General features: G+C 35.0%; 2 protein-coding genes across 3 annotated transcripts in view; both read left to right on the forward strand.

The window, feature by feature from the left end:
• Positions 1–1,293: 1,293 nt before the first annotated feature.
• On the forward strand, positions 1,294–14,636 carry LOC148597454 (atrial natriuretic peptide receptor 3-like). The gene is made up of 9 exons (XM_088563235.1): positions 1,294–2,542; positions 4,167–4,278; positions 7,200–7,392; positions 7,852–7,987; positions 9,956–10,047; positions 11,126–11,264; positions 12,144–12,230; positions 13,408–13,495; positions 14,433–14,636. Exons 1-9 carry the CDS (start codon positions 2,152–2,154, stop codon positions 14,446–14,448), a joined length of 1,254 nt encoding a protein of 417 aa, XP_088419361.1. The 5' UTR covers positions 1,294–2,151; the 3' UTR covers positions 14,449–14,636.
• A 2,154-nt stretch (positions 14,637–16,790) lies between these two features.
• The window catches only part of LOC148597455 (atrial natriuretic peptide receptor 1-like), a 37,460-nt gene continuing 35,050 nt past the window's right edge, over positions 16,791–19,200 (forward strand). For both annotated transcript variants that reach the window (XR_015918938.1, XM_088563112.1), the window contains exons 1-2: positions 16,791–16,869; positions 18,145–19,148. Coding sequence is in view for 1 of the 2 variants with exons in the window: in XM_088563112.1 (XP_088419238.1) it covers positions 18,473–19,148 (676 nt within the window). In the remaining variant the exon portion in view is untranslated. The remainder of the gene's footprint in view (positions 16,870–18,144; positions 19,149–19,200) is intronic.

Raw genomic sequence — 19,200 nt, forward strand, 5'->3', positions numbered from 1 at the left:
TGTGTAACGTTTAAATATTTGGTTCAGTTAACCACACCTGTCTTTGAAAAATGACTTTAACAAGACATTTATGGATTTATGATTGTGTCCATCTTTTGTGTTGTCTGTACAAGAAATGACCAAAATATGCCATAAAGTTACAGAAATAACCTTCAAAATTATTATCATGCCACATAATTTGTCAATATGGATACAGAAGTTGGTAGAATACGGGTCCCAAAAACTGCTATATACGACTTTTCACACTCCAGGAAGTCGTACACGTGCAGAAATTAAATTATATACTTGCCTCGCATGATACAAACTTTAAACGAAAAAAAAGCAAATCAGAGTAAGTACGGAAGCATCTTAAATTTTAGAGCATGTACTATTAGGACTCCCACGTGCACAAGGTAAATGCAAAATATTAACAGTTATGTAGTAAAAAATGAATCTCTGGAAGCGGTACATTATTACCGTTCGTACTTTTGGTTCCGTTAACAGGTCTGCACACCTTTCTTTTGAAAATGACTTTTAACCATACATTCATGGATTTATGTTGGTGTCCGTACTATACCACTCGATCTGTCTAAATTGATGCAGGAATCGGTAGTATACAATGTGTACGGTCCTAGTGGTACATTCGATTTATTTTTACAACTTCGGAAGCAGTACATTTACAGAAATTAACACTTGCCTTAAATGTTACACAAATGTAGCATATTCCGCCCCTTACTGTGCAAAATGCAGTCTGTGCGAAATACTTTGAAAGTTTGTCTGACATCTGGTCAAACACAGTGACAGCTTCTGTCTTACCTGACCGAAAAATGTAATCCTAACTACATGTATTTATGAGTCAATGGTAGAAAGACACATACAATGTATGCACGGAAATGTCTACCCCGGACTTGACTTTTTATGAGCAACTCGGCGGGTGTTTCTAGAAAAGCAGAGGACGCTTACCCTACCGGTGCACCAGGTCCATGCTCCCAGTTCTTAGTGGAGTCCGATTTGCTCATTTGCTTTTGTTGCCTTGTATGTATGATTTTAGTTACTTTATGTTCTTAGTTGTGTATGTCTGTTTTCCATGTCTGGTCTTTGTCCCTGGATTACATTCTTTTGATTACCGCTATAACCTTTGTTCCCTTGATTACTCTTCCAATTCCGAGATATAATGATTTTTTCAATGTAAAGAGATTATATATACTACACATTATTTGATTGTGAATTTTGAAAAAAAAAAAATAAAATTCACTAATTCTACCAGAGTTTACTATAATGGTAATACTGACATTTCTGGAATTGCTTTGTTAGCCTGATATTCTTTTTTATAGATACAAAATATTCTTGTTTTAAATGCCCGCTATACCGCGGTTGTACGTGTTTTTGTACGTTTTAATTCTGATAGATATATACATTGCATTAATAAAACCATATATTGTAAATATTAAAAATATTTAAAGCAGGATAAACATGCTATCGAAATAGTCAGCATCTTTTTAAAGATTATACATGTGTTTATCAAGATCTGTACTGTTCTAAAAATTCAAATGTACACCAAGAGCAAACAGTACAAATTAAAAAAAACAGTGTACTTCCTCCACATAGCTCCTACATTAACTGTACTTGTTTAAAAATAGAATCATCCCTTACATCTGAACATGGGTCAGAGAAATTGTGTGTAATCAATAATCAGCACGGCTAGTTCATGTCGTTTAATATTTACAACGGGAATTTGTGTGTAAAATTTTGATTGGAATATCATATGCTTGTGGATATTGATTTAGAAAGATCTACATACGATTTGGAAAACGAATTTATAAGAAGACAAGCCAATGCATTACATAATATTGATGAAAACAGTGGCATATTGAATGAACCGTCATGATTTACCACGTTGAGATCTCAGTTCTTACGTGTATAACCAATTTTGTTCTTGCTCTTACACTTGAGCCAGTTAAACTGGGTATAATTCTGCCTTCGAACCTAAAGTATCCGTTTGCAATCTCCCGGGTCAAACCAGGGATAGAAATTGCTATAGAAGTCGTGAAAGCATCGCAGATACTGCCTAAACATGATATACAATTATACCTAGGCGATTAAGACTGTTCGGGAACCATCGGGACTTCACGTGCAACTGAACTGCATGTGAGAAAGAAGGTGAATGTCTTCATGGGACCTTGTTGTGATTATGCTGTGGCGCCAGTCGGGCGTTTTGCATATTACTGGTCTACACCGCTTATCACTGCTGGTGCACCAGTAACAGATTTTGATGACAAATCGATTTACAAAACATTGACAAGAATCCATTATACTTATGGAAAAAATGTTCAATTTTTATGGGAAGTTACTCAACGATTTAACTGGTCAACAATAGCCCTTTTATCTAGTACATTTGAAAACTCAGAGAAAACGAAATCAAACTGTTACTTCACCCTAAACCCTATATTTCAAGAGTTCAAAAACAGGGGATACGAACCGAAACATAAAACATTTGATGAAAAATATACCAGCAGTGCTAATTACGAGTTACTGTTGTTGGAACTGTCAAAGCATGCGAGAGGTGAGTTAACGTAGAACTGTCAAGACAAGCGAGAGGTTTGTTTGTTTTATTTGTTGGGGTTTAACTTCCGAGCAGCAATATTTCAGCTATATTCAGGCGATGAACATGAAACTGGTGATAAAATGAACATGAAATGATAATGAAATGAAAAAGGGATGAGACACAAGGACAATGGGATCGACAAATTTTAATTGCCACTGGAAATAGGGAGAGGTGGATAGGGTCGGGCAATTTGGCCTCCTGTGGCGGAGCCCTATGGTTCCTACTCCGGGAGAATACCACAGTATGGTTCTTTAACGTGCGAGGAACGCGTGGCACCTTTCCCATCATGGTGCACCACTATGGTTTGCGGTCAGGTTTCCGTATTATAGCCTGGCAACTCCAGCATGTAACACGCCAGGGGTACCCCATTCCACCACCTGGGGAACACATCCCAGTTGCTCTGTGGGCAGAGCGCCCTAGCCCCCGGCTAGGGTTCTGAGCACTATTTAGTCGCTTTTTACGACAAGCTTAGCGCTGCTGCAGGCCTATTCTTTTAACACCCGGATCTGCACGGGGTGCAAGCGAGAGGTAAGTTCGCCTAGAAATGTCAAGACAAACCAGGGTTAATCTCACGTTAAACTGTCAAGCCAAGCGAAGGGTAAGTTCATGTAGAACTGTCAAGGTAAGCGAGAGGTAAGTATACGTAGAAATATCAAGACAAGTAAGAGTTAAAGTCACGTGAAACTGTCAAGGCAAGCAAGAGGTAGGGTCACTTGATATTGAAAAGACCTGCAAGTCGTTCTCACTTTAAATCTAATTTGTTTTTATTCAATTCTGTGCTGTATTTTAAGCAGACTAGAACAATTCAAGACGACGATTTCGAACATTAAGTAACACTACAGGTGTATATCTTTCATTATATACAGCGGCGTAAGATATTTTTTTGAAAAGTCAAGACAAACAAAATGAAAGTACACCTTTTGCAATAATCAGAAATCTAATTCAATTGCCCGGTCGTTTTGTTATAAAGAATAATTAATAAGTGAACTATAGCCAAGTTTAAAAGGTAAAAAAGTACTATATATACAAATAAAATATCAATAAAACGTATAAAAATAAAAGAAAATGAGCCCTTTATGTACATAAATTTCTTTTGTAAATGCAAGACTTAAACTAAGCTGTTATCCGACTGACAACTCACTTAATGACAGAGAACTAGCTTATACTTACATGTATACATGTTTACCTCCATAAGGATAGCACATTTAATATGATTAAAAACACAACTGAGCAAGAAACCATTCAAAACTCAGAATTTATAAATCCTACATGGAGCAAAATGTTGGAGAAGTATAGAAATGATAAAATGAAAAGTAGTGATATGATATAGTTTAGGCCTCAAAACTTTCTGCAAGAGGTCTGTGAAATGTGTCTCAGGCACGTGAGTTATCTGCAGTTATGTAAATGAGCAGAAGCAAGAAGCAGTAAGATGACTGTCATGACAGTTTTTTGTTATCAACAAATTCTCGCGATATTCTTCGGTTTTTATTTCCTTCGGGCGTTTTAGGTGTATCAACATGAATCTAACCCAAATGAAAATGAATGTATATACCATAATTGTTCACATTATTTTCTATTGCAGTAATAGTACTCTGTGGATCAGCTGATTCTGTCAGGGATATTTTGATAAAAGCTCACGAGCTTGGTTTTGATAATGGAGAATACGTGTTCCTTAACATCGACCTGACCAGTAGGCAAGTTCATGACAACTTCTGTTGTTGTTGTTGTTGTTGTTTTTGTGTTGTGTTGTATTTTTGTTTTATTTTTATGTTAGTATGCTTGTATTATGTGTTTTTTGCCGTAGAAGAGGTAGTCTCAAGTTTTTACAGTGATTAAACCATTCAAATACGTCACAAATTTACTATTTATAAGGCGGGTAGACTTTCCCCAGCACCCACAACCAATCCCCCCCCCGAACCAAGAGTAACCAGTTCAACCTATAGCATGAAAATATTACGACAAAACAGTTTGTTGAAACTAAGAAATTACATCATAATTATAGATTTTTACCAAAAGAGAGTAAATAACAAATACCAGTTTGGCGCGAACTTTAAACCCCGCCCTCTTTTTACAATGAACTACCGATACGCTCACCAGACAGTTGGTATATGATAGACCTTGTATGTAGATATATTCATATTTTGTATTTGACGCCCATTATTTCTTCTAGCTCGTGGAAAGTGTGAAGTGTATTTGGCGCGTTACATTATATTAAGGACTGTTTTCCATTTAAGTTAACTAAAGGAGCTTTCTGTAATATCTACGATTTAATTGACATTGGTTATGGAGATATTCATCAGTTAATTAGCGGGTTGGTTATACATTTTGTATATACCTTTACTTGTACGGTTGTAAAATATATTGGACTCCTTTTTTTTTCGATTTATTTAACGTGTCATACTTTTCATTTTTTTCTTTGTTTTTTACCCCGGACTTGACTTTTTATTAGCAGCTCGACGGGTGTTTCTAGAAAAACGGAGGGCACTTACCCTCCGGGTTCACTTGGCCAATGCTCCCTGTTTTTAGTGGAGTGTGAGTTGCTCATTTACTTTTGATACTCTGTACGTATTTATTTGGTTAGATCATGTTCTTTGTTGTGTGTTACTATTTTCTATGTCTGGTGTTTGTCCCTGGATTACATTCTTTTGATTTCCACTAGAATCGTGGTTCCCTTCATTACTCTTTGAAGCTGTATCTGATTTTAAGGTGTTCAACTTAAACCAAACATGTCGAAAATGCATTGTCAACATTATTTATTGCTAATGTTTGTCCTTTTCATCTAGTACATGATTCTCCTACAAATTAGCATGTTTAGTTGCCATAAAGGTATTTTTCCTTCAGGTTTGAATGAAATTTTGGTACTCTAAACTTGTTACTTGTAAAGTAGATAAGTTATGTCCTATATATCTCATGAAATATAAATGCAAACTATATTTTATTGTCCAGAACTTTGTGCTTAACCTACAAGATGTTCTTTCGCAGGAGTCATTTCTTAACACCGGACAGGTCCTATAACAGCTACGAATATTCAAGACTTATATCTTCTCATGGGTCCGCTAAAAATGTGAAGTTAGTGTTAAATTATATGGCTGGCGCTATCGTCTGTAGACACGTGGTCTTTATTGAATAACGTCAACATTAGTTAATCTTTATAAACTTATAAGTTAAGGGGTCAAAAGGGGTCACCTAATAAAATCAACATTTTTATATTTGGTCCGATTTAAGAGTCCTCATAAAAATACTCGCATATTTTGATTTCAAATGTCTCTTACGGTTTTTTAGGGATCGAAGGCAAAGGTCTTTGATAAGTACCTGTAAAGCAGGACTTATGTCACTTTTATTTTAATTTCAATTTTTGTTCAAAATTGTGGCCCTGAGTACTTATGCTTTTGAATAATCAAGGGAATGGAGGTTATATCGGTAATCAAACGAATCTAATCCAGGGACAAAGATCCAACATGGAAAACAGACACACAAGAAGTAACTAAAATCATACATACAATGTAACAAAAGCAAATGAGCAACTCGCACTCCACTAAAACCTGGAGCATGGATCAGGTAAACCGGTAGGGTAAGCGTCCTCTGCTTTTCTACAAACACCCGCTAAAGTATGTAAAAACAAGTATAGTGTCAAAACTTTGTCCAAGTGAACGGCAATCAACATGCTGCGGTCGTACCATGTTGCACTCTGCAAAGCTCCTTTGAAGAAGGCCACGGGGAAAAGAGATATTTATAGATTAATAATTATGTATACTTTCAATTACAAGAGTTATCTCCACCCCATAATCCACTCCATATAATAGTTTTGAGATGCGTCCAGATCGATGTCTTAGAAAATACCATCAGGGTTATTAAATATATAGATACTGAACCCACAGCTTTGTCGGGTGATCTTGAGGATGCTGTGTAGTTTTGTGCGCCTTAATTACGAAATAAAAATACATAAAAATTTGCTGCATAAATTACGTACAAATTTATAAATAGATTGTGAAACATATACATGTAGTGAGAAACGGGAAAGAAAAAGGCAGATTTGACATGCACCTCACTGTACGTTTAATACATTGTATCAGTCTTTGTAGCAGGTCAGTAGGGCTTGTACAGTTTAGGGAAATATTAATGTAATATAGAGTGGTTTAAAATTTTGGATTCAATATTTCTCATCAGAATAAAAAGCATTGTATATCACTAACCGAAAAATAGGAGTTGGTTGTTTAGCGTTCATTTCAATACATGATAAAAAGAAAAAATACACCATCGTATAACCCTTAATCACAAAAATGTCTTCAATAAATGTAAACACACCTATAAATAAGCCTTGAAATTCCCAGGCAATAAAAGTAATAAATCCAGGGTACATGTAGCAGAACGATGATATACTAAAAAGTCAAAACATCTCCTGACTGTGGGTAGGCGCATGTCTGCGGTGGGGTTAAGCTAGATTCATAAGGCCTTAACCATCCGTCTTTATTTTCAAATGTAAGGTCAAAAATGAACTGAAACAACAAATAAACACATCATAAAGTTTTCTCAGTAGTATATCCATTTCTTCTTCATGGAAAAGGCTTAGTTTAATATCACATGTAAATATTCTTATGTACAATTTTCATTACAGTATTGGTGACATAGAACGACCTTGGTATCGACCGCAAGAAGATGAAAGGAATAGAATGGCTCAGAGAGGATATGAGGCTTTAATGACCGTCTCGTTAAGAAAACCTGCAAGTAGAGAATACAACAGTTTCTCAATGGAGGTGAAGAAAAGAGCGAAACAAACCAACATTCAATCCCCGTTTGGGGAAGGAGAGGTACCCGTTTATTAATATACGTACGACCTGCCATGCATATAGTTTAGTGACGGATCCAGGGGGGTGCATGGGGTTATAGTTTCAGTATTTTTATTAGCATATAGTCTGTTAGCATTGTGTTTCGTTTGGCACTTGTTTTGTTTTTATTTGCCTGCTTCTCGTTTACTTTATTTCAATGTTTCCCTTATGTATTATGGCTGACAGTATAGTGTACTCATTTTCCAGATTTGTTATAACATAATAAAAGACCCTTTTATGGTCCATGTAAGTTGATGAGCATGCCCAGTACACTATTCTGCGTGGTAGCGCTTGCTAATTGGTAGTACAAATTTTAAATAATTTCCTCACAGGAAGTGTATACTGAGCATTATCTACCCCACAGGTAGCACAAAATGGTCTATTGATTACACGGTCGGCGTCGTTTTGTTCATAAAAATTAGAAACATTTTTCATTTACAGGTGAACTGTTTTGTGGGTGCTTTTCATGATGCCGTTATTATTTACGCTCTCGCTCTGAATGAGACATTATCAGCAAATAAGTCGATAACAGATGCCGATGAAATCACAAAACGGATCTGGAACAGAACATTCGATGGTAAGATACTATGAATTTATTCCACTTGGAACGGAACAGCTACATAAACAATGTAGGTCGGTTTATAAAGCTTTCGCATGTACTGTTCGTTTATCTGTACGGAGGTTTGTTCGCATGCTACATATTCATTTAGGTTCAGGTTGATTTCAAATGATTCAAAGAAAGCTGATTTAACCCATTGTATTGCAACTGAGTATCATCCGGTAACTTAACGAGAATGGATATGGTGAATATGTCAAAAAAGGAAAACTCCAAATCTATCAACAAAAATGCTGTTTATAGGGTTGTTAGATGCATTTATTTTACACAAGAATAAATAAAATAGTAGACAAATTAACCTGTTTGGGGTAGTATTTGAATACTCCGGCATAAAAAAAGCCAATATATTTACAACTTTTGATCATATTTGTTGTATATCATACCCTAATTACGTAGATCTTCTATTCAATGTCTTGTTACTTAGGAATAAGTTATGTACTTCCTGTCACATGACTACGTGGTTTCACGAGAATGGGTCCCTATTTAAGTACAAATCCATATACAATTCAGACATGGTAAAGTGATTCACGGTGTAGAAAATCCCACCAAACAAACTATGGTTTTTCATTCTACATATGCTATATTTTCACATTGCGATAATTATTCCTTTATTCAGATTTGAACTTTTGAGAAAATCATACATCTATCTCCCACAAAAATCAACCGAATCGAACAAAATCAAGAACACGAACTCTTGCACAATGTCTATTGCATGAATAGTATATTATCTCAAACTTACAACAACTAAATGAAAACTAAAACTTGTATTCTGATAACTAACTGTTTCTGAACAAGAAATAAAACTAAATTCGATGTGTTTTTGGCATGCATGAATCACCTGTCTGGTTTTTATAAAGATCGCTGTGTTAAGTTCAGTATCAAAATTAGAAAATATTTCTTTATAAAAAAACACTGATTTAACATGCCATATATCTACATACAAAATGTGTTCAGAAAACAATACATAGATAACTTTTCATTAAAATGTAGCGTTTTGAGATCCCATAAATAAACAATAAAATGCAGAAATATAAATATATTTTGCTGACCTTCAGAATGTTTTAGAGGGAATGTACAATGTGTATGCCTTCTCAGGATACATTGAACACCTATTATTTGTATAGTAGTTGCTTGTATATACTTATAACGAGAATGGGTATGGTAAATATGTCAAAGAGACAGCAATCCTAACGTGATGAAAAATGTCAGCTCAAGGCCACGCATGTGTCTTCGATGAACACCGAGGAAACCCTCACATTACAAGGCAGGCTTCAGCTGGCCCCAAAATAATATTATACACTGTTACAGCAAAATTGTTGCCCTTATAGAATCCAGCAACATAAAAGTAGACCGGAAGTGAAAACAAAACAAGACATACAGGACAAGAAATTCCTAACTTGGCACAGGCATAAAAATGCCACAGGGTTAGATACATATGTAGGCACTAAATTTTTGATAATGTCTCGAGCTGTTGGTGAGGGCATTATTCACTTTGAAGGCGAAATTACTTCCCAAGGGCAACCAATTTATCGACGGTGTTCTCTAAATTGCAGCTATTGTGTGGATTTCATTGATGAACCTGAAGTGAACAAAACCAGAAATGTACTAATTAAGGACAAAGTGAATGCAACGCTTTTTGGTCTTCAAACTCAAATTGAATGACGCCTAATATTGGAGTACGAAGTGGTGCAAAACAAAAACAACCGGAATTAAGACTGCAAGATAAAATGGCGGAATGTGGAATTAACGTCTTTTTCTACCAGAAACTCGGCGGTGAAACTCATAGAGTGAAGTGACATATCCGTTTTCAAACGTGTCGAGAAATGCTTTAATGAGTTCTTAAGAATGTTTGCACTTGTTGTAATACAATCTTTGCACTTCGACGCTGAATAACACATTTAATGAGATAAAATAATTTTTTTTTTTCAGGTATAACGGGAGACGTCAGCATTGATGCTAATGGTGATAGGGACACTGACTTTTCGTTGTGGGATATGAACCCAAAAACACTCAATTTTGAAGTAAGGTCTTTGCAAAGAAAATAGCTACCTTTGTCAAAATAAGATGTACATACAGAAGACCAAACTTGAATAAACCAATGATTTGTTTAAACTAGACATATTTTGAAGAATATTCATATTAATCAATGCATTTTAAACTTGTAAGTGTAAGAGATTGTAAGAATCAGGCAAAATCTGAAACATGCATGACAAAACACCACCGATCTGGCAATAAAATATCACTCAAGGATGCTTTATCTATTTCAAAAGACCATTATTTGATCTCTGCATAATTGGATTTGCGCAGAAAATTTTCAATAGAAGCTCAGAAAAATGTGGTTTTTGACAGAGTTGTCTGCCCTTGAATGTTCATTTCCAGTGCATTTCTAGGAAATGCAACACAATGGTCCAGCATTCAACATTGTAATACATTTTGATTTTGAACAGTACTACAACAATGTTTTCCAGTTGTTCACAAATTTTACCCACAGAATTTTCTTTCGTTCTATTTACGCCTCTGCCCAACCTGTATTTATCCATGTATATAATGTATAAACCCCCAATATGTACATGTAGATGTTACATACAAATTATGTTTCAAGTCATTTCGTTGTAACAGTTGATAATTTATCATATTTGTGCTGTTATAGTGTTGGGCATTGGAAATATTTCAAAGCTTATTTTGAATCTTTATGATAACTGACGACACAAGCTTGCATTCATATTCAACATCATTTATTATCGCCATTCAAGTTTTTGATACAAGTATATATATGTGCGTTAGGGTTATAATGAATTGACTGCCCAATGGACAATAGAGCCTTTTGTGCTAACGTTTGGGTAGTCGATGAGCATGCGTAGAGCATGCTCAATATACACTTCCGCGAGAAAAATTATTTTGTTCTTCCCAAGCTCTACCTTGCGGAAGTGTATATTGAGCATGCTCATCAACTTACCACAAAAGGGCCTATTATATTGTCGTCAACGATATAACTTATTTTTATAAGTAAAACACAACAAAAATAACAAGAAAAAAATGTAAAATGGAAAAGTTGTATGACCTAGGTGCGTCTGTATTGTATGTCCTTATATTTTCCAGGTTGTTGCTAATTACTTTGGAAAAGACAAGGAATACAAACCTGTTGCAGGAAAAACTATACATTGGGCGGGAGATAGAAAATCACCTCCTCCTGATACACCCAAGTGTGGATTCGATGGATCTAAATGTCTGAATAATAGTAAATATCCATTAAGGCCAGAGAAAAAAAGTTTTTGGGTTATATTATCTACCGTTTTTTTTTCTGCCTATCCTAGTACATTATATCGTGTCCCGCTAAACTAAGAATTTTAGTTGAGTACTGTTAGCATGTATTAAAGTCTAGATGTTTAGATAAAATAGATTTAAGACAGAAATGACTTAACTAACTACTTATTTTTCATTCAATATAACCTTAAACAGACAGATTTTTTTCTCTTGGCCTAATCAAAACCCCTGTGCGGAGATATTAATTAAGAATCTAACACCTGTCGTACAGTGCAAGATAGGGAAAACTTGACACCCGAGGATATGATTTAATCTTTCTCTAACAAAAGCTCAGCCGAGTTAATTACTACATCTTACCCAAATGATGCCTGAGATTTCCCAATCTTGCATTGGAAAAGAGGGTGCTTGATTCTTTTTCTCACTTCGAGTATGCGTTGTATCGAGATCTAAACATGCCATTGATTTGTTGGTCGAATGATTTATTTCCCCGCTCATAGGGGAACTGCTTTCAACTACATGTTTATTTGTATATCCGGTATATCTAAGACTGCCGAAGCTAATGACATTTTCAAACGGTCCTTTGTGGTAATTATTCTTGAAATGATTAACCGTGGTGGAGTCGGCGTATAACCTGTATTACAAAATTTACTCACCAGCACCCTTACTCCAACAACGCATGAGGTTGTCTGAAAAGCTATTTTCAGACGGTGCAGACCCAACGGCTCTAACATCTGACATGTTGAAAGCCACCGCCAATGTGAATAAGCGTACATGCAACATGTGTTTTAAAATAACAATAATAAAAATAACGACTTCATAATGACTTTAGTGTTATCATAATGTTTGTTTTCAGACACCACCTCAGAACTTGGTGTAGAAACATCAGTTTCAACAGACGCACCAAGGAGTGGGCTCAACGAATTTAAATGTCTTACAGAAAGTAAGTTTACACTAATAATCTTTAACGAAATACTAGTATTGGCAATAAAATTATGTTAAAGATAAACTTTGCTGTCAATTGTTTTAATTCATATCCTACCTAGAAGAATGAGTCAGTCTTTCAACATTGTCATGTGGTATTCACTAATGTACGTTGAAATATGAAGAGGGCATGATCACGCAGTATAACGCTCGCGTAAGAATGTTCAGTTCAATGAAATGACCACAATAGTTGCTACATAGAGTGAATTGTCGATAAATTGACTAGGGTTCGACACTAACAGTAGTCCGATAGTCCTGTGCCACCCAAATTTGAAAGAGGACTACCTAGACATTTTAACGGGAAGTCCTTTAGGCTACCTTAATTTATTCTTAAAATCTTACTATACCATATGACAGGGTGGCAAGATTATTTTGAGGACTACTTATAGTTGATTGATCAGAAAGTCCTTTGGGCAACCTAGCTAAAAAGTTAGTGTCAAACCCTGCATAGTTGGAAAGAGTGAATAACCAAAATATTATCACGAGTGCCGAAGAACGCTTAAATCCTCAACCATTCTCGGCACGAGTGATTATATTTTGGTTATTTACAATAACCAATTCATTATCCGATTTATTATATAGATTTTCTACAAAATTTATCGATATTTTCAATATGAACTTTGAATTATGTGATTGGCGGATTGTTGTATAGTTTTGGCGGGAGAAAGCGCAAGACTGAAATCACCGAATTTTTCACAGTGTGAATTAATTACACCGGGAACATTCGATAAAACACTATATAATAAATTGAGTTCAATATTGATATTGCAGTTTCCTGCTGCTTAGGGCATTATCAATGTTACCGGCAATATCAATGTCCCGTGGGCAGTAAAATTATCATGTAAATGCCCTCTAAATAAGTAACAGTTACTTTTACGTTGTACCATAGTATAATTATTGGTTTATGATTTACCTATATATCGTATGGACTTGGAGGTACAATAATAATGACTGTCTTAGTTCAGCGTTAACTCTGATTTCCACCAGGAAGTGTGCTGAAATTAACTAGAGATTCAATTTAATTTGTACAATATAACCCATGCATTTGATAATTCTGTTAAGCTGATATTTTTAATTACAATGTGTACTCAAACAATAGGATATGGATGCTTCATTATTTTCTTCCCCTATTTCAGAGCCGTTCCCTGAGTATAGTATACTTATTATCGTTCTGATGTCTTTGGTGTTGATAGGACTAGTGGCTGTCTTGGTTATTATTTATAGGTAAATCAGATGTGGTGTCAAATCATTCAAGTATAGTCATTTAAAAAATTGTGTGCGTAAACCAAATTAAAAAAAAATCAATTATTGGTTTAGTCCATATTGTGATGTATTCTGGATTTGATTTTGGTGACATATAGATTGTATAAGCTGAATAAAAAAATAGAACAAAACATGGCGTATTAGAACTCTTTCGACTCAAAAATGGCATAATTGTGGCCTTGTCCCATCATAAATTGTGTGTTGTTCAACATTGCTACTATATAGTGAAGCGTACACTTACAACGGTATGAAAGAGTAATCAATAGAACCGAGACTCTTGCGGAAATAAACAAAACGCAATCCAGGGACAAAGACCAGACATGGAAAACAGACACACACAACAAAGAACGTGAAATAACCAAAATAATATACAAACAAAGAAACAAAAGTAAATGAGCATCATGTAGCAACGCGATCCATAACATGTACATAGTTTTTCTTTGGTCAGTCTAGATATTCTAAAATAGGGTTTGCGTACTGGAAGTTTAAATTTGGTCTATAGACCCTTTTGTTGAACGTTGGTGAGCATGCTCAATATACACTTCCGCGAGGTAGGCATTGGGTAGAACAAAAGAATTTTCCTCGCGGAAGTGGATATTGAGCATGCTCTGCGCATGCTCATCGACTACCCCACCGTTAGCACAAAATGATCTATTGTCTTGACTGGCCAGTTGATGAAAAGGACAGTAAGCTCAGATTAAAGCGCAAAATAGAACGCACCATAGTAAGAAATAAAATATAAAGCATGTCAATCTCACTAAACGAGACCTACATGTATCAATTATTCAGTGCATAATTACATTAAACGCATGTAACAATGGTTTCTATTTTGTCATCAGGAAGAAGAGAAGATAAATGACCCAACGCATGTAACGATGGTTTCTATTTTTTTCATCAGGTGGAAGAGAAGATAAATGATCCAGGCTTGAATATTGAATTGAAATTTGCAGAAATTAAAGGAAGCCTAAAACTGGAAGATTTAATACAAAATTATGACTGGACTAGGAAATAAGTCTATAGAAAGTTTTGCTTTAATTAATTATTGGCTGACGTGAAAACAAATATGTACGTGTGAATACATCACAATATTAATAAAGTACAAAATGATATTGGCGGGCAACACAAAAAAATAGCAAAATCCGCCCTCCACATAGTAATATAGGGTATGGAGATAAACGATCAAAATAAAGAACTATTAGGAAAATTTTGAATATGGGAGGGTAGGTGGGAAAGTCATATCAATTCGAACAATGGTCACGTGGATTTCCTGTGGCGGGAAATCCTATTGTTGATTACTCAATCGTGAACCTAGACAACCAATCAAAAAACAATCTGAAATTGAAGTTTATTCCCATGTCAGCATAATTATTTGTTTTGATATACTGCCCTTTGAACTGTGTCAAGGCTACTTGTTGAATTCCATTATGATAGATTGTACAAGTGATATATATTGAATATTGCATGTCAAAATCTGTATCCCATGCAGTCTCAACCCGAGACTCCTACATCACCCCAAGGACCACCGGGCTCCGGGATGATATAGGTCAAGTGTTAATACAGGATATGATACAGATTTTGACATGTCATGTTCATTATATATTAATATGCTAAATGCAGATACTTCTTATTACCTTTGCATTTGTTTATTTTGTATTTATCATAAATTTCTGTGTTTATATTCTCTGTACCATTGTATTTTGGTTTTGGAGAAATAAAAATATATAGTAATTATATTGTATATTTTAATTATACTTCAAGTATTTTCCACGATAAAGGTCTAGGGGTGTTATATAGAATAGGCGATATAAGTCTAGAGGTGTGATACAGTGTATGGGATATAAGTGTAGAGGTGTGATACAGTGTATGGGATATAAGTGTAGAGGTGTGATACAGTGTATGCGATATAAGTCTAGAGGTGTGATACAGTGTGTGCGATATGTCTAGAGGTGTGATACAGTGTATGCGATATAAGTGTAGAGGTGTGATACAGTGTATGCGATATAAGTGTAGAGGTGTGAGATAGGGTATGCGATATAAGATAGACGATATAGGGTTTAAACAATCACTTACAATGAATATAAAAAAATATTTTTGAAGGTGGTAGACCTAGGGTAAGGAACATAACTCATGAAATCAGTGATATGTTTGTATTATATTCAGTTTCACCAAAACCTCTCAAGCTTTCGTTTGAAGCAGAATAAAATGAATCCAAGTTAATTAGACGCTTATATAAGATTGATGTAAAATGCTGAATACAAACGTTCCAAGGATTTTTAAGTGTTGTGTCCCTTACCCTAGGTCTACCTCCTTAAGCTAAATATATATGATATAACCCCGTATAGCCATAGAACAACAGTTTAGCACTTTAATGAAGTGTAAAGACAATGCAGACAATAGATTTTGACGTGTTACAACCTTCAAATTGAGAGAATAGTGAACAAATTGACTTTAGCAGTCTTCTTGTCTCCTATTGACAATTGTCTTTGAGAGTCTCCCTGTCTCCTATTGACAACTGTCTTTGGCAGCCCCCCTGTCTACTGTTGACAATTGTCTTTGACAGTCTCCTTGTCTCCAATTGGCAATTGTCATTTGCAGTCTTCTCGTCTCCTATTGACAATTGTCTTTGACAGTCTCCTTGTCTGGAAAAGATTTGATGAATTTTGTACAATTATTGTAGATTTCGTGTTTAAATCGAAATGCAAAGAATATTGTGCAGTACTACATGTAGCCACTTACATTGTACATGTATAATGAACTTGTCTTTCGTAAGGGAGCAACCATTTGATTTCTTGTATCAAATTTGGTGGATTATTTCGGTATCGTTTCTGTTCTTTTTTTTTTCCTACTAAAGTCCGTCCTGGATTTATCCGATTGCTCATCTTGGACTTTCTCATCCATTCATCATGTCTTTCCTTTTTATCTCAAATTTGATCTTAGCCCACTTGTCGCCCCACCCCGAATAAAGATCAAATGGTTATTCCTTAGTGTGTGTCACATCTCATTTATTAACAATCATTTGAACTTAATTCATATATTTTAATTTCGATAGGTACATATGTATAATGTAAAGTGGAGAGGTTGAAAAGGTCTTCTACAAGACTGGTAACATCACAAAACCTCGTTTTAACTAAACATATGAACTTTTTAAACTGCTTATTATAACAAACATATTTTGTTGTTGTATTATACTTCCGGGAGTACATGTAGCATATGAAATATGACTTAGCCATCGGTTTTACATCAAAAATCAATCGAGAACGAGACTCCGCACTTCTCAGCCTTTCTCGTTATATTTTATGAAGCGGAAATGGCCGACTAGTCCTGATTGATATACCGTAAGTAAGGGGCGTTTCCAGCCATCACACCTTCTACGTCTTTCTCATTAAAGATTAAAACAAAGCTATAATATTAAACGGAATCATAATGCAATTGGTCACTACTTTCTACATACTACCAACGGGTTACTACTAATTATACTGACACTCAGTCACTACTTCCTACAAACTGACAACAGATTACAACTTCCTTCACACTGACAGTTGATAACTACTTCTTACATACTGACAATCGGTCACTATTTCCTATACTCTAATAATTAGTTTCTACATACTGACAGTTAGTCACTACTACCTACATACTGACAATTAGTCACTACTACCAACATACTGACAATTAGTTTTTACTTTTTATACTGACAAATGATTACTACTTCCTACATACTGACAATTGGTTAATACCTCCTACAAACTGACAACTGGTTACTACTTTTTACATACTGGAAATTAGTTATTACTTATACTGCAATTGTTTACTATTTGCTACATACTTATAATAGGTTTTTCTTCCTACTTACTGACAATTGGTCACTACTTCCTATAAACTGTTAATTATATAGTATACATGTACTTACTATTATCTACTGACAATTGAATACTACTTCAAACGTAATGACACTCGGTTACTACTTCTTACATAATGACAAAATGTTACTATTTCTTGATGATAATTTCTTCCTCAATACTGACAATAGGTTACACTTTACTACTTACTGACAGTTCGTAACTTCGTCCTACATATATTGAAAATTGGTTACTTCGTAGTACATTTTTACAGTTGGTTAATTTCTTCTACGAACTAATACTATTGGAAACTACTTCCAGTATTTACTGACAATTCTTTACCACTAACTACATACTGACAATTGATTTCTATTTCCCTTTTACTGACACTAACAAAATAATATAAATTACTGATCTTAGCATAATGATGTATTCTCCAGTTTTGCATTTGGTTTATACATTTTATTTCGGCGGGAATATTAGATTGTACACTACACACAGTCTTCGAAAATTAAGTAAAAATAAACAACTCTCGACAGTAAAATAAATGCTTGCACATAACTCGTTGGTGACGACAGACGAACGTTTGAATATATGGCAATTGAAAATGAATGTAAACTTAATAATGTAAAACAACAATGTTGATTGAATGTGAAATAAATGTCTAGATAATGTCAAATGATTATCAAAAGATTACTCGGATGTTAAACAGATGTCGAATAACTTCATACTGCTACATACATTTTTTTTTCATTTTATATGTGTTATCAGCAATCAGCACGACTATACATTAATGTGTAGTGTATGTAAAACACTGCGGTGATATAATACTCGAGAATAAGTGATATAGTGTGTGAATTAACTGTCTATATGCTTTTGTACCTGATTCCTGTGGATATTGGTTCCAAACGAGGCTTAAAAGTTAACAAGTTAGCGTTTGCTGCATTACCATGCCATGTTAACCTGAACAACGGAAAGAGCTACAAAAATTAACAAAACAAAAGACGATTTCTTGGAGGAGAATCGTGTCAAGCCAACAAAAAGGTTGCTTATTAAATCAACAGAAGAGATTCTCTACGGAATTATCGAATGATCCGATATGCTGCATCACATTTTGAAATGTGTTATTATCCAAACGAATTTTGTTTTTGGTTTTACTCTTGAGCCAGTTAAACTTGGAATCATTCTTCCATCGGACTCGAAGTTTCCGTTTTCAATTTCCCGGGTAAAACCTGGTATAGATATTGCTATTGAATTTGTGAAAACATCACAGATTCTACCGAATCATGAAATACGAACTTACGTTCGTGATTCAAACTGTTCGGAAATCTATGGACCTTTACGTGCAATTGACCTATATATGAAAAAAGAAGCACATGTTTTCATAGGACCATTTTGTGTTTACGCGATGGCTCCGATCGCACGTTTTGCGCCAAGTTGGTCGATTCCAGTAATCACTGCAGGTGCGCATGTAAAAGCATTCGATGACAAATCATTATATAAAACATTGACGAGAATTCATTATACTTATGAAAAAAATGCGGATTTTCTATGGGAAATAACTAGAGTATTTAATTGGTCAACAATAGGACTTTTATATAGTGATTCTAAACAACCCGATGGAGGAAAATCCAATTACTTTTTCGCCATGGAACCTATATTTAGTATGTTCAAAAGCCGCGGATATAAAGTGAATCACAAATCATTTAAGGAGAGGTATTTCACCTATGTGAATTACGAGGAGATACTGGTCAAAATGTCGAAGCAAGCAAGAGGTAAGCTTACATGATACATTGTATCGGGAACACCTTTTTATGAAATATCAAA

Source organism: Perna viridis, chromosome 15 (assembly GCF_037379345.1).
Source record: "Perna viridis isolate PV_CMFRI_1.1 ecotype Kerala chromosome 15, ASM3737934v1, whole genome shotgun sequence".
Lineage (NCBI taxonomy): Eukaryota > Metazoa > Mollusca > Bivalvia > Mytilida > Mytilidae > Perna > Perna viridis.

What these genes read in the sequence shown, in the direction of transcription:
- LOC148597454 (XM_088563235.1), top strand. Translation starts at nt 2,152, where the DNA reads ATGGGACCTTGTTGTGATTATGCTGTGGCGCCAGTCGGGCGTTTTGCA. An exon ending in CTGGAACAGAACATTCGATG is followed by an intron (nt 7,988 to 9,955) that starts GTAAGATACTAT and finishes TTTTTTTTTCAG; the next exon opens with GTATAACGGGAGACGTCAGC. An exon ending in CAAAAACACTCAATTTTGAA is followed by an intron (nt 10,048 to 11,125) that starts GTAAGGTCTTTG and finishes TATATTTTCCAG; the next exon opens with GTTGTTGCTAATTACTTTGG.